The following is a 26,838-nucleotide window of genomic DNA, read 5'->3' as shown; positions in this document are numbered from 1 at the left end:
GAGTGTTAGGGGTGGATCAGGAGAGGGTAGTAGGCGGGAAGGAATATGGGGCATGGGCAAGAGTAGTAGCATGCGGGTGCCGGATCTACCTTCAGATCCGAGGATGTACAAAAAGGCAGAAGGGACACAAAAGAAAATAAAGGAGATGTTTAGTGGAAGGGATGTGCGGGAAAAAGTTGAAAAACTTATAGCGAAATTTTTTATATACGATCAAATCCCTGCGAATGCCGCAGCAAGCCAACACTTCAAAAATATGATAAGTGAAGTGCAGCGTGGGGGTGAGGGTGTGCAGCCGCTCACACCCGCACAGATCATGGGGAAGTACTTGGATGATGGACATGCAGAGATGAAGACATACGTCGATTCGTATAAGCAGTCATGGGAGATGTACGGCTACACCGTCATGTGTGATGGTTGGACCAGAGCAACGAAGATGTCGGTCATAAATTTTATGGTCTATTCCAGGGGATGGCGGTGTTCCTAAAGTATATAGATGTGAGTAGTAAGATTAAATATTCTAACTACATTTACAAAATATTGCACGACGTCATGCAAGATATTGGGAGGAAAAACATTGTGCAGTTTGTTACGGATAATGGGAGTGCATTTGTCAATGCGAGGAAAGATATTCAGCACAAGTATCATATGTACTGGACCCCCTGCGTAGCCCATTGCATCAATCTCATGCTGGAGGCGATCGAAGATAGGCCATCAATGAAGACCATAATTACTAATGCACGGCTTATCACAAACTTCGTATACAACCACGCCTGGTTATTAGCCGCGATGTGCGAAAGGTGTGGTGGGGATATAGTGCGCCCCGAGGCGACGCAGTTTGCCACAAATTATATCGCCTTAAGTAGCCTTCTCAAACACAAACAGGGGTTACGAGAGCTTTTCGCCTCTAATGATTACGAAGAATGGAAAAAGAGGTTGACGAAAGTGACCTACCACATCGAGGAACTAGTGCTGGGAAATTCATTTTGGGATCGCGTGCACGGTGTTGTGGGTAATCTAGAGCCCATTTATGAGGTGTTGAGGATGGTGGACAATGAGACAAATCTATCGATGGGGTCACTGTATCCGTCCATACAACTGATGAAAGAGGCCATCATGGCTAAGCTCCCGATGCATATAAGTGAGTGCATGCAATAATAAACAATCGTTGGGAAAAGACGCTTTCTCACCCACTACATTAGGCTGGTAAGTACATATATGAATTTTTTTTTCCATATGCAACAATAAACGAGGGTTGAACTAACGTGTATATGTTGGTCTTCAATGTATTTCCTGAATCCCAAATACCACTACAGCCGGAATCTCTTTGAAGATAATTCGTTAAAGAGGGTTGTACATGAGGTGTACGATCACTTATTCCCCAACTGTTTGAGGAAAGGCACCTTTGGTAGTGAGGTAAATATGTTCTGCACTTACATTCTCATTATCTTCATCTCAACCATTCAATACTTATTCTGGTTGCTATATGCCATCAACAGATTGTTAAATTCCACGACGCGGTTACAATATTTGGATGCCACCCTACAATGAAGTTAAGGAACACCATGATGGCATGTGAGTTACTGCGGTAAACTTAACTGTTATATTATTTTGGAAAATCTAAAATAATGAAAGAATCTTATGATATGCAGGCGAATGGTGGTCCATGTACGAGACTGACTGCGAGACGTTACAACGACTGGTTGTCCGTGTGCTTGCACAGACGGTGTTCTCGTCACCCTGTGAAAGGAATTAGAGTACATTCTCCCTCATCCACACAAATAAACGTAATAGACTAGGGTATGAGAGGCTTCAGAAGCTAGTCTATTGTCACTACAATATGAAGTTATGAGAGAGGTTGCTCCACACGAAAGGAAGAAGAAAAGCGCAGGAAGACCCACTAGACTTGATGATGGTCGGACAACATGCATATGTTGAGGATGTGGAGGATGGCCCAGTTTACCAGTGGGTTAGGTCAGATGACTTGATAACTCAGATGGGCGACCAAAGCCACATGTTGCAGCGAAAGCAGAGACACAAGGGATTGATGTTAATGCACATGTGGAGCAGCAAAGGTCTCCTGCAAAGGGATTCGACCCATTGACCAGGATGCCGGAGGGCAGCCCGCGGCAGTCACTATCACATGGGACACGTGGCGGGGAGACATTGTCTGACACCGAGACTGAGTCAGAGTGATGTGGGGAATGAGTCCGGTGATGATGATGGCGGCAATAAGGGGGTGACGATGACTCTAATTACAGTAAGGATGATGATGATGATGATGGCGACGGGGATGGTGGCGACGCGGGTGAGAGTCAAGATAAGAGGCCTCTTAGCCCTTTCACTGGGGAGGAGAATTTCGATCATTCCATGCAGGACCCTGACCATGGTTCTCTTCCAAGAGAACCACGACCCCGTCTTGTTTACAATAAGACATGCACGCATCAAAAGCGACTGCAGAAAAGGAAGACTCATAAACTTTCAGAATTTGAGGAACTGCTGGCAAAATGTATGAGGGACACAAGCGTTCGTGACAGGCGAGGTGGCTCTAGATTTGGATCATGGACAAAGAAGGGGAGCTCGAGTTGTAGGCCACAACATGAATTTGGATCACAAACACAGGAGAGTAGTTCGAGTTCTGTGCCACAGTATGGGCATGGATATGGACCTAGTGGATATACGACGAGTGACTCCAGCAGTTACGGCACATCATTTTTCAACCCTAGTCAGGAGTTCACTTCTGCATATGGGCAAGGATATGAGGAGCAGTATGGATATGGCCAACAATATGGATACTAAGGAGCTTCATATGTGCCCTACCCAGATCTATATCAGTTACAGACTGTGACGATTACGCAGTACCCACGGATGGGCGTATTAATTCAGTTTGGAGAGGATGAGTACCAGCATTATGTCAGGGAGTATCTTAACTGGTACCACTCTACTATGACCTGGGCACAATATTATCGATTTGTGGAGCGGCAGTACTATGCCCAGCCCCATCGAGATGAAGATGATGATTACGAGCCACCGCGCAACTCTATTTGGGTCAAGACCACAACTAGTCCCCATCATTGATATACATATTTCTCAAATTTTACTTCTTCAGTTCTTCTTTTGCTTTTCAATGAATTGGTTGTGTTTTCATACATGACTATGATATATTTATAAATATCATGCATCCAATTTAAATATAGTTGCATTAGTTCAGTTAAACATCGCATAGCTTAGGACCCTATACAAAGGAAACTTATTATGTGCATATATTTTTTTGAGATGTTATGATTTAAAAGTGTGTATTAAGGGCTTTTTTAATAATCCCCAAAGTTTCATTAAAAAATTCAACCATTTTCTCAATGTTTCCCCATGTTTCCCAAAAAAGTGCGATAAATTATGCAATACAAACGATATATCCCATGCGATAACTGATACGTATCTATATCCCAAGGGTGTGATACATAGTGCGATACCGATATTTCGAACACTGATCTTGAGGACTTTATCCCTTCCCACCACCCAACTAAAGTAAACTAACCCAGGAGGACCAAAAGAACATTGTAGGAGCCACTGAATGCACCCTCACCAACCCTAATAACAAAGGGTAAAAGGAATTGACTAAGAAGATCCCATTTCTCACTAAGGTCCAACTCCAAAAGTCCCTTTCCCCTTCTCTTAGACTGCAACAATTAAGGAAGGACCAAGAGGCGAATAAAATCCTCAATTTCATCATCCAGTAATACCCTTTTGAAGCAAAGAGACCGAAAAACTTGACATCCAACCCTATTATAGACTTTGGAAGGCATAACAACTTTGTTTACTGCTAAATGAAAGAGACAAGGAAAAAACATGACATGGGCGATGAGTAAAACCAGACATCTTCCCAAAACTGAGTACACAGTTCATCAGCAATTACACTGAATAAGTCATTTCGTAACGCAAAAACCCGATTGCCATCATAGAGACAACTATAAAGAGAGGAATCATCTTAAACCATCCTCCTTGATAACCATATTTGCTCAAAATCACATGCCTCCACGAAGAATCGCTTTCTGACCTCAACCACCAAAGACATCCCAAGTAATGCAAGATTCATGAATTTTAGAGATCTGGTCCGCGCACCTCCTAAGCTTTTTGGTTTGTAAGCTTTTGCCCTAATTTAGCTAATAGATGAAAATCGACAACCACACGCAATTGTATTAAACCCTAGCCAAGGCTTGTAGGAAAGATAAGAAATTGTCCCAAAAATCCGTTGGACAACTTTTGTTATTGAGTTTTATATGAATGGAAACAAAAGAAAAGCCCTAAAACTAATATGGGCCTTACATCAAAGCATAACTATGGGTTGGATGTTATAATCACAACCCTACATTTTTATTTAAAGGGAAAAGACTAAATTACCCATATCTACTTAAGTGAGACATAAGCAAAGCAAAATAAACTAAAATTCATTTTAAAATAAAGTAAAAATCGTAACTTTAAGAAAAGTACCACCAAAAGACACTTTTGTTGACCCAAAAGTGTACCACGAGTACCATAATGTGCGGTCCATTGAAGGGTCTACAAGTTTGGCCCATTATGGAAGATATTTGGGCCCCTTTCTACGCTCGAATCCATGCCAAAATTCATCGGCCAGTAAATCAACCCGATCCATCAACATGAGGTCATCCATGTCCTCATCATGCCCATTCCAAAGATGATACTTACGCGTGTCACTTGTTCATTTCAAAAGGATGTCCATTCAAATTCTTTTCCAACCTTCTAATCATTATGTTCCAAGCATTTAAACATGGACATTAAGTAGACAAGCATATTCGAATGGGCCAAGTTGAGGAGAGCAGTAGACCCTCCAAAAATAGATACCTTTTCCATCCTAACAATCGTCTTTCCACTCTCTCCGCCACCGCATTACATGAGTGAATGGGAACCTTAACCATATGGAGAAGGAGACCCAGGTTGATGGCAACGCACCCACTTAAACATGGACATTAAGTAGACAAGCATATTCGAATGAGCCAAGTTGAGGAGAGCAGTAGACCCTCCAAAAATAGATACCTTTTCCATCCTAACAATCGTCTTTCCACCCTCTCCGCCACCGCATTACACGAGTGAATGGGAACCTTAACCATATGGAGAAGGAGACCCAGGTTGATGGCAGCGCACCCACTTAGCAACCGGATCTCCTAACCAACCTAGCTACATCTTCATCTCCCAACCAAATCCCCAACATTTCAATTTCCATGAGTAACCACTTGAAATATTAAAATAGTTAAACAATAACATGTTAAGGATTTCACATGAAACATCCAGTGACAACCTCCATCCTTTTGGAGCAATAATGCTTCAAGCTCAGCATCTTTCCAATCTTTTGTCAAAGGAATTAAGGTCTTGACCAAATGAGATCATCTACATTGCAGTTCTCTCCAACAAAAAAAAATTAAAAATATATAAAAACAACAACAGAGTTATTCTTTTGTTGAAATTTACAAGATGAATAAAATGCTCATGTTACACTCAAGCGTCTACCTAAAAAAAGAAACATCTTAGTGCATAATAAAAATAATAATAAAAGAAAGAAAAAAAGTATAAAAAGATACAAGAGAGAAAAGAATCAATATCATCTCGTATGACTAGGAAGAGCACAACCAAAGTCTAAAGCCATGTTTTTATACCTTAAGCCAGAGGTTCATGCAAGACCATAAACTCTATTCGGTGATGCATGCGTTTTATGGTAACCTTTAAAGTAACATTCTTAATGTATTCTTTTATGATTTCTTTCGGAAGGACATCCTTATTGACCCTATTCTCTAGCAATTTTGTCTAACCACGATGATATCAATATCATACATAATTAAAAATTGTTTTTTTTTTTTTTTTAATGTGAAAGTTAACATGGCCATTCTCGTGGTACTCAAATTAAAATGATAGTCAACAATCATTATAATGCTTGTAAACAGTTCATTGGCTTTGAAGTATGCTTGTGCAAATTGTAAACCAATTCACTGTATGTTAATTGATTATCCATTCATCTAAATCCAAGACCAATACCTTTAACGCCTATGAACCATGGAAGCCACATATAACACTAGCTTGAAAATGCAACCCATATTTTTAATCTATCATTTCTAAGATGCAAGCCATATTTTCCATTTATCATTTCTTAGAGGAGGGGCTGGAATTAGATAGTTGTTTGCTATCAATTCCTCTCCTTGGAAATGGCTTTGGTGTTTTCTAAGGAAGAAGGCTCCTGGTGGAGAATAATCTTATCTTCGAAATATGGGCCAAAGGGAGCTTGGTTCTCCAAACCTTCCTCCTTGTATAGAGCTTTTGTTGTCTGGAAAGTTATCTCCAGCCTCAAGCCATCCTTCCTGGAGGGAGTCTCGTTCAGTTTGGGGGACGACTCTAGAATTAGATTCTAGCAAGACCAGTGGATTCATGATAGGCCATTTGCCTCTGCTTTCCCTGGACTGGCTAGTATCGGCTCAGACCTCCTCTTCGGTTGATAATTCCTTCTCTGTCAATGGATCGGGTGTTTGGTGTCGTCCTTGTAGGAGAGCTCTCTCGGATGTCAAAACAGTCGAGCTCCTAGAGCTGCTGAAACTCCTCCAAGATATTCGCCCTTCCTCCAACTCACATGTCTCCATAGCCTAGATGCTTTCCCCATCCAACTAGCTCTCTTGCAGCTCCTTTCTCCAGATAATAGAGCAACACACCAACCCCCCCCACCAAAAAAAAAAAAAATTCCCAGCCTTCTTTTGGTCCTATAGGGACCCACCAAAAGTGGTTGCTTTTCTTTGGATCCTTGTCGGGGAAAGAACCCTCACAGTCGATAATCTTCAACATAGAGGGCCGATCCTCCCAAATATTTGCATCCTTTGTTTCGATAGTGATGAGTCCATAACCTGCCTTTTCTTGCATTGCTCCTTCGCCTGAGACATCTGGTCCTTGATCCTCTCCAAATTCTGAGTCACAACTTGGTGACCAGCAAGCTTTTCACTTGGCATGCTAGCAGCATCAGTGGAGGACAAAGATCCGCTTGGTGTCTGCCGATGATGGCCATTGTTTGGGAGATTTGGAAGGAGAGGAATAATCGTTGCTTGTGTGATATTTTGTTTCTTCCTCTGTGGTTGCTAGCCTGATGTCTTGCAAAATCACATATTGGGAGTCTGCTCTTATCCCTGATCATCCCCGATGACCCTTGTTGTTGAATTTGTTGCCCCTGTTGTAGTTGATGCCGTTCCTTGCTAATACCTCACCACCTAGATCAGCTTTGGGTGTTCAGTTTACTTGTCTCGAGTTGTATAGCCTCTTTTAGGTGTTTCCCCTTAATATTGTTGTGGTTTAGAGTTGTATATCTTCTTTAGGTTTACTGGTTTTTGTTTTTTCCAGGTTTTTTTTTTTCTATTTTGTTGCTTTTTGTTTGTCTGTTCATTTCTGTTTCTGGGCTACTTTGCCCCTTAATAAACATCAATAATAATAATAATAATGATAAAAGATGCCCTGGAAACAAAAACCAACATCAAATATCTACAGATATTTGTTTCAGAAAAGAACGTGCAAGCAATGAAATACCTTAAACAGGGGATCAATATCGCCATCAAGATCAAACCAACAAAACTCGCTATTAATCTTTGAAGCAGTGTACAAAGCAATTTCCTTCTGCATCATGAGTTTAAAGTAAGAGTAAGCGAAGGAGAATTCATAAATATTGGCAACAATAATCACACTAATAACTTTGCAACCAAAAGGTATAAAATAACATAAACGGAGTTAAAATAAAAGCAAGCATGGAAGAAAAGGTAGTATTTATTGAAAAGCAATCAACCAAGTCAATCTTGATTTTATTAAACCTCCATCTAGGCAAAGAAATCAAGAATTTATATTGTAAGAAAGCAAAAGAAGTGTGTCAGCTTCCTTGAGGCATTCAAAACTACGTGGGTAATGTCAAGGTCAATTGAAGATCTTCTTTGGTACTGGCATGGGGGCAAGGTTGATAAGAAAGGAAGGTTGGTGCAGTGCTTGGTTCTTATGGCAATCTTATGGACTCTTTAGGAGGGCAAGAGCAATCATTGTTTCCAAAATTCAAGCAGAATGGTGCTAGAGGTGGTGAGAAGGGTGAAGTGGGATGTAGCAGATTGGGCAATTTGGGCTTCTAATTCAAAGTCCATTGATGTTTGTAATCTAGTTTCTCTTTTCGGGTTGTAGTTGATGTTAGAACAATCACTATTTCCAAAATTCAAGCAGAACAATGCTAGAGGTGGTAAGAAGGGTGTCTATTGATGTTTGTAATCTAGTTTCTCTTTTCGGGTTGTAGTTGATGTTAGAACAATCATTGTTTCCAAAATTCAAGCAGAACAATGCCAGAGGTTGTAAGAAGGGTGAAGTGCAATTTGGGCTTCCTGTTCAAAGTCCATTGATGTCCGTAATCTAGTTTCTCTTTTCAGGTTGTTGTTGGTGTTCTCGTTTAAGGTGTTCTTGGGCAGTGGTTTTTTTAATAAGTCTCATTACCTTGCCCAAAAAAGTAACACAGACATCATAGAAACAAAGATTGACATGCTTCAGAGAATTGTGAGGTCCATATACTACATTAGCATTCCAATAAGAGCTCGATAAGAACTCACATGTTGATATATACATGCATGCATGCATGTAAACATGTATTGCGTGTCTGTATCTTGAAGAACAAGTTGGTTCAAGATGTATAGTAACAGAAACAGCAGGTGTAACAGTGGAGCCAAAAACCTTTGTGTGCAATAGTTGTTACAGCAGTTACAAGGGGCATGACCTTGTAATGGTCAATATTTTTTTACTTTTTTATTTTTGAAAAACAATAAATAAATAAATAAAATAAAAAGAATTGAGTTGCCCAAAAAATTCTAAAATATCGGAAGGATGCCAAATATGTATTCTTTTGTGGTTTTAAGCATGTTATGATGGTGTAACAGTCCACTCTTTGGTAAGAATGTCGTCTTGCCTGTCTAATGATTTTATTAACCTGATATGCTTATATTGACCCAAAATTCATGCAAGCTATGGCACTCATCCTACTAATGCACATCCCTATGCATTTGACATCATTCCCCCCAAGTAATTTAAAGAATATATTGAAATTAAATTTGAATAAAAAGTGTCACAGATTTGGAGGACTACTCAAATCCTCCCAAACCGGCCCGAAATTCATGCGATCTATGGCACTCATCCCACTAATGCATATTCCTAAGGATAACTAATTATAAGAAAAAACCAAAATCAAATTCAGATGAAAAGTGTCGCCGATGTGGGGGACTACTCAAATGCCCTCAAATTCATAATCTATGACACTTATCCCACTAATGCATATCTTTAAACGTTTATACCATTCTTGATAAGAAATTATGAGAAATTTAAGAGTAAATTTAGAAAAATAGTGTCGTTGATTTGGAGGACCACTCCCTAAAAATTTAAAAAAAAAAAATTAAATGCAATCACACATCCCCCTAATTATTTTTTTTTAAATGCAATCACACATCCCCCTAATATACATCTGTAAATGCTATCTTATCTAGCTCTTAGATTTGTCAAATTTTGTAATGCCAAAACCTCTTGGAATATGTATCTTGTGTAGCTTAAATTTATATCATCCTTACCTACATTCAAGTATAAGTTCAAGAAGTTCAAATTCAAGTTCAAGCAGCTCAAGTACAAGATCTAGAAGTTCATGAACAAGAAGTTAGTACTAGATTAAGTTTTCAAGTTTCAACTATATCAAGACAGTGTGCATTACTTAAGAATTCAAGCTCAAGTAATCTTCACAAGCTTAAGCTCATATACTCAAGTTGAAACACAAGTCACAAGGTCTCAAGTTCAAGCTCATCTTCGAATATACAATGACAAGCTTCAAAGTACTTCCAGATGACAAGCTTCAAGTACTTCATGATATTCTATCAACCAAAGCGAACGATGTTTCATTGTTCAATATTCACCTATAAGGTATAAATGACCCTAGATTGACCATAGGTTAGGTCATATTAATTGCATACTTAATTTGGGTCATTATATAATTTTATAGGCTTTTTCTCGACTAGTCCTAGCCTATGTTCGACTAGTCCAAGTACTGGCTCGACCAGTCTAAGAATTTCCTCGACCAATCCAAGGTTTGTTGTGAATTTTTTGAATTTCTGTTGGACAATCGACCAGCCCTGCTGCTTGACCAGTCGAGCAGGCTCGACCCAAAGTCCAGCAACCTTTCTGGATCCCACTCGACCAGTCGAGTGCAGTACTCGACCAGTCGAAAAGGCCACTCGACCAGTAGAGCAAGCCACTCGACCAGTCGTGGTTCGTTCTTATCTTATCGCGCCTGAAATTTTGAGTTCTTGTTTGTCCTTCGACCAGTCGAGCTGACCACTAGGCCAGTCGAGTGAACAATTTTTTCACCTATAAATAGAGCACGAATTTCAGAGTTTGGTAAGTCATTCAAGCAAAATCAAGACACCACTCTGAGAGATAAGTTTGTGATATTCTTAAGCTATAATTGTGCTCATTTTATATTCTCTTTGAATTAGCTTTTTGCATTTGATTTTGAATTCTTTATTCCAATCTTAATTGAAGAAGGGATTTAAGTTTTCCCCTTTCTTGAGATCAAAATCAAATCAAGCTAGCCCAGGTTTGTTTTAATATAAAAATCATTTAGAACTTGGAACCCTTTCATAAGTGAGTGTGGACATTGAACATCTACTCCGAATTGGTTCTATCAGGCTTCATCAAAGGAGAATATCCAGATAAGTATATTTACGTTTTTGTAAATCTCTTTTTGGTTTTTGAGGTTGTGCCAGAAAATTTTCTCTTTCTTTTTTGGTTTGTCTGAGGTATTCAGAAAATCTCAGAGTGTGGAGTTTTTGAATTGTGTAAGCCCAGTTGAAAGACACAATTGTGAAGGTTTTAGGTGAACCTTGAAAAACCTATTTTATAGTGAAAGCCAATATCCAAAGGGTGAGGATATTGGGAGTGAAGTAGTTGTGTGGCTGTTTTTTAACAGTTAGTGTACACACAAGCGAACCACTATAATTTCTGGTATTATGGTGGTTGATTGATTATGGCTTTGTGTGAATGTTGTAATTTCTCTTTAAGCCATTGTGGAGAATGTTGTAATTTGTTTTATGCAATTGTGGGAATGTTGTAATAGCTTAGTTTGTTTTCTTTGCCATTTTTATTTTCCTCTGTATTGGTTTGGAATTTTGATACATAGATCGTTCTAGAAATCAAGTTGTCCTACCATAAGCCATTGGTTTTTAGTGTAAGGATGTCCATAGAACAACATCTGTATCAACCTCTCAATACTCATGCATTTGAGGTTGCTATTTATTTCTGCTTTGTGGGAATTGATTAGTGTTATCTTTATTTATTTCTTTCTAATTCCGCATTTATTCCCGGACTCTTAGCTCGGCCTTTTCACATTCCTAACCATTGGCACCATTTCTCCCAAGAAATGTTAAGAAAAAATTGAACTAAAGTTAGATGGAAGGTGTCACTGATTTGGGGGACCACTCGAATGCCCCAAATCGGCTCAAAATTCATTAATGTATGACACTCATCCCACCATTGCATGTCTTTAACCATTTGGCAATATTCCCCTCAAGAAATTTATGGGGGAAAAAACAAAAAGTAAATTTGGATGACGTTTATGAGACAATGAAGAATGAAAAAGATCTAGTGGCCCTATTTCAACAAACAAGCGTCCAAAAATCAGTGGTTATGCTTGTTCAAACAATCTGATTTTGGGACTGTGACTTGGCAACAGAAGTCCCACAATTTAATCAGTTACTTTGAAGTTAATATATTCCATGTGTACAATTAGTGAGTGCAAGTGTATCAAGTGTCATACATCACCAGAGTACCATATCACTCCCTTCTATACAAGGGCCTTTTCTATCACCTTTATTTTGAAAAGACAAGACAAGAGACAGAGGGAGAGAGAATAAGAAAAAGAAGAAAGAAGAACACGTTGCTGAGGAGGGAGAGGGAGAGAGAGGAGAGAAATTAGAAGGTAGGTTTTTCTTCCCTCCCATAATTGGTTTTTTTGGAGTTCTTCTGGAAGCTGTTTAAATTCGGCTGTTATGCTGTTATGATGGACCATAACAAACAATTACAGCCATTACGGTGCATTTTTTAAGGGGTACCCGTTACGCCCCCATAACACGTAACAGGTACAATCAATACCATTACGTAACAAATGATACAGCCATTATGTAACCAATACGGTACACCCTGGGTTGGTTAGACAATCGACAAATGACGTCAGTCCACAAGAATTTGGATTGTGGAAACTTGCTCAATACCATACATAGGCTTAGCTAGGACCCATGCCACTCATGGTGATTTCCATCCCAAATTGTCAGAAATGAATTATCCTCAACATGATCATTGATCTCATATTCAGCAACAAAGAACAAAAAAGATCATTTGTTAAATTTGCCTTCTTAACAGTTTCCTCCTCAGGGCATGGAACGCCATGATATATTTTTAGTTTGTTCCAATTGTGGATTTGGCCATTCTTGTATTTGTTTGCTCTCATAATATATAGACCACAAAACAGAAGTAAAGATATATGTTGCAAGATGAGACTTGAGGACATTATTTGGTGCCTATACCTGATAAAAGCCCAAGCACTGGAGCACAAACTTTTCCATAGAATCTAGCTCCAAATCCAAAAGAGCATCATAGTCCTTGACCTGTTACCACATAAAGAAATTAGGAAAAAAAAAATGCCAACCATCAATACTAAAAAGAAGATTATCCAGTACCGCCTCTCCATATTCTCCAATTGCATGGTAGCAAGAAGCGCGCAGGTACAAACATTCAATATTTGAGGACTCAACACCCAGCCCAACAGATAAATCCTTGATAGCATCCCTGTAACCATGTTAGATAGTTATTAATTAAGCAGTTTGTGCAGACAGAAAAACAACAATATATAAAGTTCACTTTGTGAATAAGGAATAGTTTGGAAGATAGATTGGCAGTATTGCTAATGCAAACATAGCTTGGAAGTAATGCTAGAGCATTGTTTTTTAACTGTTCCTATACATATGCACTAGAATGGTAGGTTATGTTGAAACAATAGGAAGATTTGAAGATTAGAATACATATTAAGATATCCTTTTTAGTCCACCAAGAGTTAACGAGACTATGAGTCTTGCAACCCATTGTAGTCCGGCTGCTAAAATGACATCATCCCTCCAAGGGTTAACAGGATTTTTGTATCTTGTAACCAGTGATTTAAATATTCATAGCATCAGCCAATACCATATGTGGGCAATACGATATGCAGGGGGGGAGTGTTTTAAATAGCTATGCTATATAGCATATAGCTAACACTACACAGCATAGCTTAGACTTAATGCTACATAGCTCATGAAAATAGCTTAAGTTGCATGTATGCTACACGCTAATTTACAAATGCTACACGCTACATAGCTTACAACTACAAGCTATTTTTCACTAAAATAAAAATTAATTTACGTTTTAAATGATTGTCATATTTTTTTATTTTTCAATTTAAAAAAAAAAAAAAAGTCTTATCTTCTCAGTAATCTTAGAAAAATCAATAGAAGTAACAATATAAAACCAATTTTGTAGCTCTTTCTTTATCTTCATAGTCAATCTTTGACCTAGTTTTCCTATTATTTTATATTGTGTTTGGTGCAACAGATATCATGTAATTTCATCACTAGTAGGTCTAATTTGATGCAAAATATCATGAACTTTCATGATATGTGATGCAACCGAGCACAACCTTAATTAAAAATCTAGAAGTAGCTTACACCTCATGCTTTAGAGGGTCAATTGGTCAAATGCTACATTAAATGCTATTCACTATTTAAAACACTAGTGGGGGAAGTTATTAAATTCTTGTGTATCGCATAAAATATCGCAATGTATCAGCGGTATATTGCAATATATCGATACATTGCGATATTTTGCCCAAAACCCTTCGTAAAATTTCCCTGTATCATCAATACATGGAATACAATGCAAGCAATAGATTCCCTCACCAGAAATTCTAAATAATAATAAAAATCGCAAAAAACTCCACAAAAATTCATTCTCTCAAAAATATGTTTGGGGAAATCTGTTTTCATACTTGTATTGTATTTTTATGAATTGTACAAACTCATTTTGGATATAATTGCATCACTTCTATCCAGTGTTCACACTATCTCCGATATTATCGAAATATATCCGATATTATCGAAATATATCCGATATTATCTTTATCTCCAGCTAGCGACACCGATAACTCTAGTTAGTATTAGAAATTCCAGGTATTAGCAATGTATCGCGCATTTCTGGTTATCGGCGATATTGATATTGTTTCCATATCCCTAGCCAGCGAAACTTGTAGGGATACTGATACTTCGAACATTGCTTCTATCAGAAAACGCATAGTTTTTCTTTTCATTTTTTAAGATTAACGAGGAAACTTTATGGATAAACTGTTAAGGCAAATATCAAAACAACAAAAAATACAACCCAAAGAAACATCCTGAAGAACAACCCAAATAAAACTAAGATTTCATCAACGCCAACACTGTTAACCCCGGATACCCACTCTAAACTATCTCTTAGATTGCCACAAAACATCTTCCCCATGGACCCTGTTTACTGGGAAAGCATCGGCGATTATGTTCTGACCAAGTGTTCCATAAGATAGCTGGTAGCACGAGCTGCCAAGCCACTTGCTGCCTTTTAGGAATGGGATATCTGTGCCAAGCCCAAAATAATTCCGCAATTGAACAAAGCATAACCCAATACACCAAAGTGTGCAAGAAAGGAATACCAAATGTGATGGGGACATCACGCGCACTCACGCCGCCCCCCTACGCATGTACGTACGTAGAAGGAAGACCCCACCATCGATCTGGCTCGATGACGACGTCCAGGGAGGGCCTCCTAGCTAGAAGTCAAGTTTTGGTTCAGAAAAGTGGCCCGATAGTCAAGAAAAGGCCACCATGGGATCTCATGATCGTGGCCCACTCGTCAGATTGGTTTTATATTTTAGGTTTTGCTTATTGTTATTATTTAGAACATCGTGAACGCTTTAGATTTCCTTGTTTGGTTTTTATTTTAGTTTACTTCATCGCCAAGTAATAGGCACATGGTGCGAGTTTTTTGGTATAGCGTTCTCCCTATAAATAGGCACCCCTTGTAATTCTTTTCATTCATTGAAGTTAATAAAAAATTCCTGTTTTATTTTTCTGCTCTCTTCATGAGTTGTGGAAGAATTCAAAAGTGGGTGCGAAGCCCTCCCTTTTCGAAGGGCTAACTACCGTGGTGCGAAGCCACATCGATCCCAATTCACCCCTACCCTCTCCTATCCATATATCTCATCTTCTATCATCATTATTGCTTTGAATTTCCCCCCTACAGGAGGGCTGAAACTTCGGCGGAGCACCACGCACAAACCGTACATCGGATTGAGCTGAGATTTGGGGGTTTTGGAGTCCATTCCTGGCCGACCAGGGCCAAGGTAGCCTTTTTCTGAATAGTGGGCCCCACAAACGTGCGGCCGGGATCACACGCACGTTCGTCTGGGCCATTGTTGTTGTCCACATGTGGGATCATCTTTTGGCTCAGGTTTTTATCCTCTTTTATCCTCTCATAGCCGTTTTTCATGAATCCTAACCCTATATTACATTATCCCTAATTGATTTGCCCCTTTTTATCACCTTAAGGTTCATTGAATTGAAATTAGGGAATCCCTTGGATTAGGGACTGATTTTTATGCATGAGTAGTTGATTTTATTTCCCTTTGATATCGTTTGGTTTATAATTTTTATTAGTCCAGTCCTAGCCTGTGTCGGCTTGGACCCGCATAGATTCCCCTTTTTAATTGAATGTTTGGATTTTCATGTGGGACGTGGAATTTGTGTGATTGTTTCTAAATTGGTAGGATCTAAGCCTGAAATCTTGCATATCATATTTTAAATTCACGTCCTGCATCAACATGTGGCTCGTGAAATGGAAATGGATGAAGAGGTGATCGATCGACTCGGCATCACTCTTGCACATTAAACATGTGTTAGAAACGATCATATGCCACTTCTAGAGATTATCTATCGTCAAGATATGCTTCCGGCCCACTAGCCCAGCAAAAAAGGGTACCTTAGGTGGAGCCCCATGGAACCAAAATGCATGAAAATACTCCACCCTTTTTAAGGCTGAGGAGACTCAAAGCATTCCGTCGAAAGACTCGAGTGTCTGACGGCGATTACTTCCAAACCATAGTCTTCATGATCAGGGCAAGGGTGATAGTATTCAATCTTCACCAATAACCTAGCATAGTCCACCTCCTCAACTGATAAAGCTCTTCTACATAGGGGGCACCACATACCTCTCTCACCAACAAAGGAAAAGCAAGAAGCAATTGAAGTATTCTATAAGGGAGCTAGACTTCCAATATTTAGAAATTTTAGTTCCAAGGATCTTCCTCCACACCAGGGATCCTCCCAAAAGCAGATGTGACGACCATTACCAAGCAAAAAAAACCACTCCTGGCTTGATAAAAGGTCCAACTGAATTGATGGCCTTCCAAATCCCCGAAGCTTGATAGTAAATGGGTATTTCAACCTCCCATCCTCCCTCATAAAGACCATATTTAGACGCAACAACTTCTCTCCACAGCTTGCCCTCTTTGGTCCCAAATCTCCATTGCAGTTTACCATGAAGAGATACATTCATAGATTCCAATACTCTAATTCCTACACCCCCTTTGGATAGAGGTTTACATACCTCTTCCCACTTGAGAGGTGAAACTTCTACTTTTCTTCTACAACTCCCCAAAGGAAATTTCGCCTTAGCCTTTCCAATTTATCCAACACTAATTTGAGGCATTTAAACAATGACATGAAATATAGAAGAAAATTAGATAGGGTATTTTAATGAGGGTGATTCAACCTGTTAGAGATAGATGATGGCTTTTCCATCTAGATAACTTCCTTTTGAACCTTTTGATCACTTTACACCATAGATGTTTCACTGGTTTTCTTATGCAAAGCAGAATAACCAGGTAATAAGAAGGAAATGACCCTAAACATGGTTACAATTTGAAATGACCTACAGGGAAGCAGTTTTTTGTTTTCAATGAAATCTACACCTTGCATTTTGGCTAAGCATTTCATTTGCTTGTTTTAGAAGTGATATCGACCCTATGGTGGGTTGCTAGCTAAAGCACGAACCCATTTGTCCTTGATCTGTATCAGAATTTGAAAATTCTTTCGCTTTATCATGATGTATCTTTTAGTTTACTTTTAATCAAATAGTTTACTTCTAAAAAAATAATCAGCAGTCCAAAAATTGTAACAAATTAAGCAATGTATATTATAAATATGAGAAATGGCCTCCTGGGAGCAACACTGCAAGAGAACTACCATGTGAGCAAAGTGGTGTCGCCCGCCTTGATTCCCCACTGTGATATGTACGTGAAATCCGCTCTGACTATCAAGTGCATCACCCCATTTTAGGCCCATGGCATAAAATTAGGAGGATCCATGATACGGGTGGGCCATACCAAGGGAACAAGTTGGGTGTGGGACACCCACCCTTGATTTTTTTACAGGGAACACCAAGTTGTGTATGGGATATCCACTCAGATTATTAAATGTGCCACACAATTTTAGGCCAAGGGTCCAAAAATAGACAGATCAGTGATTCTGGTGGGCCGCAACAAGGGAGACAGTTGGGGACGCCTACCCTTGATTATTTACAAGCCTCAACATGATGTGTATGTCACATCCACTCTAACCAACAGATGTGTCATTATGTAAGGCCCAAGGACCAAAAATAATACCTATCCATGATTCAGGTGGGCCACAACAAGGGAAACAATTTAGAGGGTGTGTTCCCCAATACGACATTTCACTTGGAGTGGGCCACCTAAAATACAGATAGGCCTGATTTTTTAGCACTGGGCCTCACATTTGGTGACGCATCTAATGGTCGGCGTGGATTTCACATATAAATCACAGGTGGGGCCCACCCAAGCTGTCTACACTTTTCTTGCAAGGAATGTCCCTTGCGGCAGACCGTTTCTCTTTTAAATATAGGCATGCACAAATTAAGTTTTTATTGGCATGCACCTATTGAAGTTAAATAAATTTTCTCCAAAGACGTTCTAAATCGGGGCCTCTCGTCCCACCAAAAATATGTTCTACGTGAGACACTGAATAAACTTAAGGCTCGGACAATTTTCTTCTATGAATGCATCACATCATTTGTTTTCGGCGTGTACATGGTTAAGGAAAGAACAGGGCGGATAATTTTTCAATAAGGAAAAGGCGCATTAAACGCTAGGCACACCAACAGTTCTCAAACTACACCGCATTGGCATTAAATACAATCATCACCAACATGTAGAACATAAGAGGACAATGGATGTCAGATATCTTGGATAGATAATTCATCGGCACCTGATGATAGAAAACAATTGTTGAGCCAAATATGACCATCAATTGATCCAATTACATTAATATTAATTGGAAAGGTCATCTATAGCACCCAAGAGGAGAACAAACAGAGGGTTACCTATGCTTTCCCATCCCATGGTGAAGTAGCCCACGCAAGTGATAAGCCTTAGCACACCTGGAGAAATATGCCATGAGAACCATTTTTATTTTTTTTTGAAGGATGAAAGGATGTGGCAATCAGATCCAAGCTTGAAAATAATAAGTCTGAACAAAATATAGAGGACACAAAAGCGTTTCTGCAAAATACCTTTCATCAATGAGTAGGACTTGTTGAAGGCACTCCAAGGCCTTCGCTGTATTTGCCAAATCTTGGTAAAACTGCAAAATCATACATGCATCACTATATTATTATCAAGTCATCAGACTCACAGACTGATTTAAAAACAACATTAGCATATAAAAACACAGCCCAGGCTATTTCATGAAAGTATAAATGGTCTGCTCAGTTCTACAAAAGATTTTGCAGTATGAATATCGACTGCAATGGTGTGCAATCTTTGCAGCATTTCTTTATTTCTCATCTTTTAGCAGGCAATCCTTAATATTATAAACTTTTACAATTGCAGAATTATTTTCCTTAGAACTTTTACACATACAACAATAAATGACCAAAGAAACAAAGGGAAACGTACAGTGATTGCACCTCGCATTGCTACCATAATGTAATTTGCATCATCACACCAACCAAATCCCAAAAGCAGCAAATTCGATACTTTCCTAACATTCCCAACATGTTCTCAGAAAACTGGAGAGTAACATAGTTCTGGAAGTATACAGGCAAATGATTTCTCACACATCCATAAACTTCATGAATTGCATGTAATTCAAAACATCAGAACTTTCAATCTTTCCTTTCTATAAGAATTCATTGGCAATAAATAACAAATATGTACCCCGTGCCAATTTTCTATATGCTTATTCCTTTTTTTTCCATTTGGATGAGAATTTTTATTTTTTTATTTTTTTATTTTTTTTGAAAGATAACTTGAATTAAAGGAAGAAAGAGTACAAAAGAAGGGAGCTGCTGAGGAGGCAGACCCTTAAGACAACAAAAAAGAAAGATCTACATTGGCCCCTTCCCTAAGGGACGCCCATTCGGCAATAAAGCATTTAGCATAGGAGGACACTAAGTGGGAAGGCTTTGCTTCGTTCTGAAAACAGCGTTTGTTTCTTTCATTCCAGAGAGCCCACCAAACCGCTAAGATTCCAGTCCGCCAGATCCTCGATTTGTGTTTCCCTAATCTAACCCCATGCCAGGCTTTGATAAGCGTGTCCACATCTTTAGGGGAACACCAACTGATTTTGAAACAAGAAAGAATGGCACACCAGACTGAGTAAGCGAAAGGACAGTGGATGAGGAGGTGACTGACTGATTCTTCGGAGGACCAACAACAAAAGCAGACATTTGGAAGAATCATTCCTTTCTTCCTAGATTGTCCAGGGTCAGAATACGGTTGTTCCCAGCCAACCAACCAAAGACTTGAAGCTTAGGAGGAACAGCATATTTCCAAATGAAGTGGGAGTGTTGAGAGGGGGTAGAAGCATTGCTGACCGATATGATTTTGAAAAAAGACCGCACCGTGTAGACGGATGACTTCTCAGGCTTCCAAATGATGATGTCATTGCAGCCGATGTTCAGGGGCACTTCCTGAATATACTATAATAGAGCCACATAATGATCAACTTCCCAGTCCTCTAGATTCCTCCTACAGGGGATATTCCAAACCGCTTTGTCCTGAATGAGGGATTAGTTATCAGCTATGAAGTTATTTCTCTTACTCGCCACCCTGTAGATGGAGGGGAATTTGTCCTTTAGGGGGATGTCACCTGTCCACGTATCTTGCCAAAACTGAATGCAATCTCCCTTACCCACCTCAAAGCCAATCCACCGGGTGACCTCTTCTTTCATTCGGCTGATTCCTCTCCATATGGCAGAAACCCTATAAAGGGAGGACTTAATTGTCCACCAGCCTCCTGGCGAACTCCCATATTTTACCTTAATAATAACGTTCCACATTCTATCCTTTTCATTACCAAGTCTCCAAATCCATTTACCTAACAGGGCCCTGTTCATTAAGCTTAGATCTTTGATGCCAGCTCCTCCATCTTCAAAGGATTTACAAACTTTGTTCCATTTCAATAGGCTGAATTTCTTCCTGTCTTCAGTGCCACTCCATTTGGATGAGAATATTGTGATGCAGGACAATTAACTACTTGCTCTAAAAGCTCATACTGATAGAGCATGGCGAATTAATCCCTTTATCTCATAGCCCAGGCCCCACATCCATGGGTTAGGTCCTCGGCCGAACCCTCCTTGTGGGCCCCAAATCACATGGGTTCCGTCTTACGCAGGCCGCCAATCCCGAGTGTGCCCCCGCATCTCACAAGCCACCCCACTCGAGCCCAGTGTAAAAATGCACCTGCATTATATTATTTGTTGATCTAAGATCCTTGTTGCTTTTATTTACAAACAGAAGGGTCCAAACAATTATATTTTTAGGGTGAAACACCTGGTTCCTCTTCCATTTTAATTTCTTTTTTTCTTTAGCCTAAATTTGAAAGTTCCAGTTTCCAAGGGAGACACGATACACTAGCACCAAATTGCTTATCGGGAACGGAAAGTTGGAAGCATGGTTAATGCAAGTTCTGTTTAACCAGCATATCAAGATGTAGCAACCACCATTCTTGGTGGCTATAATTCCGGCACCATTATGAAATAAAAAGATCATCTTTCAGCAATTTACTGCTTGCATGTTACTGATTCTCTTTTCTTCCACTTAGGACTGCCACTGAAATCTCTGATTTCTCACAAGGTATTAAAGATGTGATGCACCCATTTCACATTGTCCATCCTGGATTTCACCACTTTTCATGGTTCTAGCATATATTTGGTGCCTGACCCATTGGTGGATCATGGCATAACTAAATATGCACTCACTACAGTTTGTATGTAGACATAGTGCCGCCATTTCCAGGTGGGTAGTTGAGCTAGGGAAGCCTCCTCCCTCCCCAACATGGCAACGGATACAAGGAGCAATTTTCATCATTCTAATATATATCTGAATACATATGTATGTGCGCTCATTTCGTTCCAGATCCATTGGCAGTCCAGAGCATGACCAGCGTTTTCAATGTCGGCGAGAAATCAATAATATTGCCCATAACATCGGTGTCGTAGAACCGGCGACACCGAAACCCCAAATAATCGTTTCTCTTCCAAAAGTCGACGAAATATTGGCAATTTCGACGAAATTGGCGACAACTCTCCCTACCATTCCAGAAAATCGAAATAAATAAATAAATAATCTCGTACCTTTTTTCACGAAATCTGCCTGAGGGAGTGCATTTCGAGTGTATTTGGCGGGCCATGGTTGACGGCGTAGGATTTTTGGAGGTATAAAAAACCTATAATAAAAAATAAAAAATAAAAATAAAAATAAAACCCATTTTTTCCTCAAAGAGAATAGATTTAAAAGGAAATCAGATTTCGGTGAGGATTATAGGGATTTAAGAAAGAAAATGAATTTCCAAAGAGATTCCCAGGATTTCAAACGGACGGGAGTCGTTGTTGCCGTTACGAGTTTTTTGAAGAAGACGAGAGGCTTTCGTTTTTACGAAAGCTCTCTCAGTCTTAAAAACTAAGGGAGTGGATTCGGTGTGACTCTGGCTCCGTAGAAGGCAGTGTAGCCCTTATGGTGGGGCCCACCTTGATGTATTTGTTGTAAATCCATGCCATCCATACATTTTTTCCAAATCATTCCAAGGCATGAACCCAAAAATGAAGCAGATCTAAATCTCTGGTGGATGTGCACCAGACACTAAGAAAGAGTGGCGGTGGAACCTCCACCATTAAAATTCATACAGCCCACCCTAATCTTTCTGTGATCTTTATTTGTCATCCAACCTGTTGATAAGGTAACATAAACCTAGATAAAGGGAAAATAACAAATATTAGGTTTATCTAAAACTTTTGTGACCATGATAAGGTTTTAATGGTCAATCACCACTATTTCCTACGATATGGTCCACCTAAGATTTGAATCTACTTCAATTTTGGGATCATGTGGTTTTTAAAAACGGATGTACGGATTGGATACACAATAAATACATCAAGGTGGTCCCCATTGTAAGTGTCGCACCATCTTGAGGCAAGCCAAGGCTGCACCCAGTGTTCGAAATATCGATACTATCGGCCGATATTATCGTTATCGCACCCATGCGAGACGATACACCCCCGATAACCCCCGGAAGATACCAAAAAATCCCAAATTCATATGTCGGCCGATATATCGTCGATATCGCACGATATTTCGACGATATCGCGCGATTTCCTGGAAAAATTGAAAAAAAAAAAAAAAAAAACGAAACTATCATTTTCCAAAAAAATTGAAAAAAAAAAAAAACAAGAAACTGGATTTCGGTACTTGTACAAGAGATCGTCATCATCAAAAGCTTCCATTTGGTGGGTCATTCCAATCGAAGCTTCTTCCGTAGGTTAGTGCAAGAAAAATCTTCGATTTGGGAGAGAAATCTGTCAAAATCCGAAGAAATCCAGGTATTTGGGCGACATCGGGGGAAATCCTCATCAAAATCTGGAGAATCTTCGCCGGAATCCGAAGATTTAGGAGATATTTGGGGCCAGAACCCTCTCTACTGAAAAAAAAAAAGGGCGTCCAGCCCTTTTTTTGGAATAGAGTGGTGTACCGCACACCACTGACTGGTGTGTTGACATCATCACTGAGTTCTGTGGGTCCCATCATGAGGTATGTGTTATATCCAAACCATTCGTCCATTTGGCGAGCTCGTCCTAAGGCTTGAGCCAAAAAATAAGACGGATCCAAAGATCACGTGGACCACACTGAAAAAAGCAGTGGAAGATTAAAGGTCTACCATTGAAACCCTTTTGGGGTCACAAAAGTTTTGGATCGATATGATATTTGTTTCTCCTCCTCATCCAGATTTGTGTGACCTAATGAATGGATTGGATGAAAAATAAACGTTATGGTGGGCGTTATGGTGGGCCCTACAAATGTTTTAACGGTGAGAATCAGTCCCCACTGCTATTTGTGGTGTGGTCCACTTGAGCTTTGAATATTACTCATTTGATCTAAAATGATCTCTCCAGATGCATGAACGGTATAGATATAATAAATACATTACTTTGGGGCCCATTTAACTTTGAGCCGTTTAGACAACTTGAGCGGGAGGAGCGTCTGTGACGGACGCGGATTTCCTGCGAAAGACTTTCGCATTAAGTTCCTGCGCTGGGAACTCAAGTGGGGCCCATTGTGATGTTTGTGAGAAATCCTATCCGTTCATCCGTTTTGTGAGTTTATTTTAGGACACGAAGCCAAAAATGAACCGTTTCCAAAGCTCAAGAGGGCCAAAAACGTGATAATTGAATGCCCACAGTTGAAATATTCATGGGCCATGAAAGTTTTGAATCATGCTAATATTTGTGATTTCAGTTCATCCCTGTAGGAATGAAGTTATTAACGATATGGATGGCATGTAAACATCACTGTCGAACTCAGGTAGGTTTCAACGGTAGGAACTTCCCTAACCACATTTTCCTTTAGCATAGCCCACTCGAGCTTTATATATGGTTCATTTTTGGCATATTGTCCTGAAATGAACTCACAAAACTGATGGAAGGGGAGGATTTCTCACAAACATCACAGTGGGCCCCATCTGGGTTCCCATCGCAGGAACTCCCTGCGAAAGGCTTTCACAAGAAATCCGCATGCGTCTGGGGTGGGAACGACGTAGTAAACTCTGTGGGGCCACTATAATTCATGTATTTTATCTACTCCGTCCATCCATTTTACCATATAATTTTATGATTTTAGCCCAAATAGTGAAGCATATCCAAAGTTCAAGTGGCCCATTAATGGTCAATCACCATTGTTTCCTAAGATATGGTCTACTTGATTATTAGATCTGCTTAATTTTTTGCATAATGTCCTAAAATGATATAGAAAAACAGATAGACGGGGTGGATACTGGATATAGTTGTCTTAGTTCAATCGGACAACGCAGAGCTTAGGACCCTCTACAAAGGAAACCTATTATGTGCCATTCTTTTTTGAGATTTTATGATTTAAAAGTTTGTATGGAGGTCTTTTTTAACAGTCCCCAAAGTTTCATTAAAAAATTCAACCATTTTCCCAATGTTTCCCCATGTTTCCCAAAAAGTGCGATAAACTATGCGATACAAACAATATATCCCTGCGATAACCGATACGTATCTGTATCCCAAGGGTGCGATACATTGTGCGATACCGATATTTCGAACACTGAATCCACCTCACCCCTAGTCCAAAAACAAGCCTATAACCAGCAAGCCTAAAACAAAAGGAGATCAAAATGTATGCACCGCATATCCACACCGTCCATCTGTTTTTACAGCTTATTTAAGGGCATGGTTCCAAAAATGAAGCAAACACAAATTTCAAGTGTACCACACCACAAGAAACAGTGGTCAATGAAGACACTATTCAAAACTTCCTTGGGTCCACCGTAATGTTTTTTGACCATCCAACCTATTGATAATGAAAGGGGGGAAAAATATGCACTTGATTCAAAATTTTTGTGACCCATAAAAGGTTTTTAACGGTTAATAACCATTGTTTCATGTGGAGTGGTTCATGTGTACCTGAAATTTGTATTTGCTTCATCTTTGGGACAATCCCCTAAAATAAGGTGGCAAAATAGATGGACAGCGTGGATATACTATGCATACATCAAGGTGGGCCCTACAGTCAGGGTCCCACCCGCATCGTTTCGTTCCGTGTCCAAGTCGCGATCACGCGGGTGTCGGTTTTGGGGATCCACCAAGGTGAGTGGGATCCATGATTGTGGGTCCCTCCATGATGTATGTGCCTCACATCTACGTCATCCATCCGCATTAAAAACTCATTTTAGGCCATGATCCAAAAAATGAAGTAGATCCAAATCTCAGGTGGACCACTGTATAGGAAACAGTAGTAAATGACCATTAAAAACTTGTGGGCCACAAAAGTTCTGGACCAAGATTATATTTGCGTGGTCTCTTCATCCAAGTCTTTGTGACATTGTCAACAAGTTAGATGGCAAATATACATTTCGGTGGACCCAATGAAGTTATTACTGGTGGGGATTCAATCATGACTATTTCTTGTAGTATGGTCCACCTGAAATTTGGATCCGCTTCATTTTTTAGATCATGCCCTACAATGAGTTTTCAATAGGGATGAACGGCGTGTATGTATGGCACATATATCACGGTGGGCCTCTGCAATCGGGGATCCCACCCAACTCAGTAGATTCGAGGATCCATCGAAGCCGCACATAGCGGCACTGCAAGTAGCAAGGTGGCTACCAGACAGTGCTTTGTGGGCCCACCATGCTGTATGTGTTTTATCCATGTTGTCCATATATTTTCACAAATAATTTTAGGGCATGAGGCAAACAATGAGACAGATCCAAGTCTCAAGTGGACCACACCACAAGAAAACAATGGTTATTGAATGTCCACCATTAAAAACTTCCTAGGGCCCATTGTAATATTTATTTTCCATCCAACCTGTTGATTAAGTCACACAAACCTAGATGGAGGGAAAACACAAGTATTAGCTTCATCACGACGATTATGTTGGCAGGGGCCATATACTGCCAAAAAAAAAACCACTGAAAACCGGAGGAAATTTATGAAATAAAATGGAGAGAGAGAAAGGCCTGGCGCATGATCAACCATCTTCCATTTGTCAAATTTCTACGCAACAATTATCCCCCTAGAGCACCAACAGCATCGACAACCACTCAGGCTTTATGTTTTAACCCCCGAATAGAATCTAACATACCTCCATTTGTCGATTGCAACTTGAATTCTTGGATTATTATTATATCAACCTTCGCCTTCCTACAATCAGTGTTTTAAATAGCAGTAGTGTGTTGTGTAGTGTTCAACCCTCTATAACATGTAACATAAGTAGCATAGTGTGTAACGTAAGTAGCATAGCATGTAGCATAAGCTACACGATATTTCTTAAAAATAGAAAAAATATAATCAATATTAAGGAAAAATATATATATATATATATATGTCTAAAAGATCATTCATTTTTCCAAGTATAAACATGTTTAAACAAGTTAATAATCATCATTTATCAAAAACTAATTCACATACATAAACCAAATCAAATTATTATCACATGAACAACTTTTTAAGAAAACTATAATTAATAATGTCTAATTGAAACCACAAGTCACAAGTACGAAAAGAAATTAAAATCCCATAGGTTGCAAGGTATCCCGTATCGGTATCGGTTGGCATAACGATATGCCCTCCGATACCGATACGGAT

General features: G+C 39.5%; 1 protein-coding gene across 4 annotated transcripts in view; it reads right to left on the bottom strand.

Moving 5' to 3' along the window:
- LOC131219018 (suppressor of RPS4-RLD 1) overlaps window positions 1-26,838 on the bottom strand; it is a 140,992-nt gene that overhangs the window by 39,756 nt on the left and 74,398 nt on the right. For all 4 annotated transcript variants that reach the window (XR_009157955.1, XM_058213982.1, XM_058213981.1 and 1 more), the window contains exons 10-14: window positions 18,742-18,812; window positions 18,553-18,609; window positions 12,774-12,882; window positions 12,621-12,701; window positions 7,567-7,653 (exon numbers count right to left, since the gene is read on the bottom strand). Coding sequence is in view for 3 of the 4 variants with exons in the window: in XM_058213982.1 (XP_058069965.1) it covers window positions 7,567-7,653; window positions 12,621-12,701; window positions 12,774-12,882; window positions 18,553-18,609; window positions 18,742-18,812 (405 nt within the window). In the remaining variant the exon portion in view is untranslated. The remainder of the gene's footprint in view (window positions 1-7,566; window positions 7,654-12,620; window positions 12,702-12,773; window positions 12,883-18,552; window positions 18,610-18,741; window positions 18,813-26,838) is intronic.

The sequence above is a fragment of the Magnolia sinica genome, chromosome 11 (genome assembly GCF_029962835.1).
Source record: "Magnolia sinica isolate HGM2019 chromosome 11, MsV1, whole genome shotgun sequence".
Taxonomy (NCBI): Eukaryota; Viridiplantae; Streptophyta; class Magnoliopsida; order Magnoliales; family Magnoliaceae; genus Magnolia; species Magnolia sinica.
This window is presented reverse-complemented; position numbering and strand designations above follow the sequence as displayed.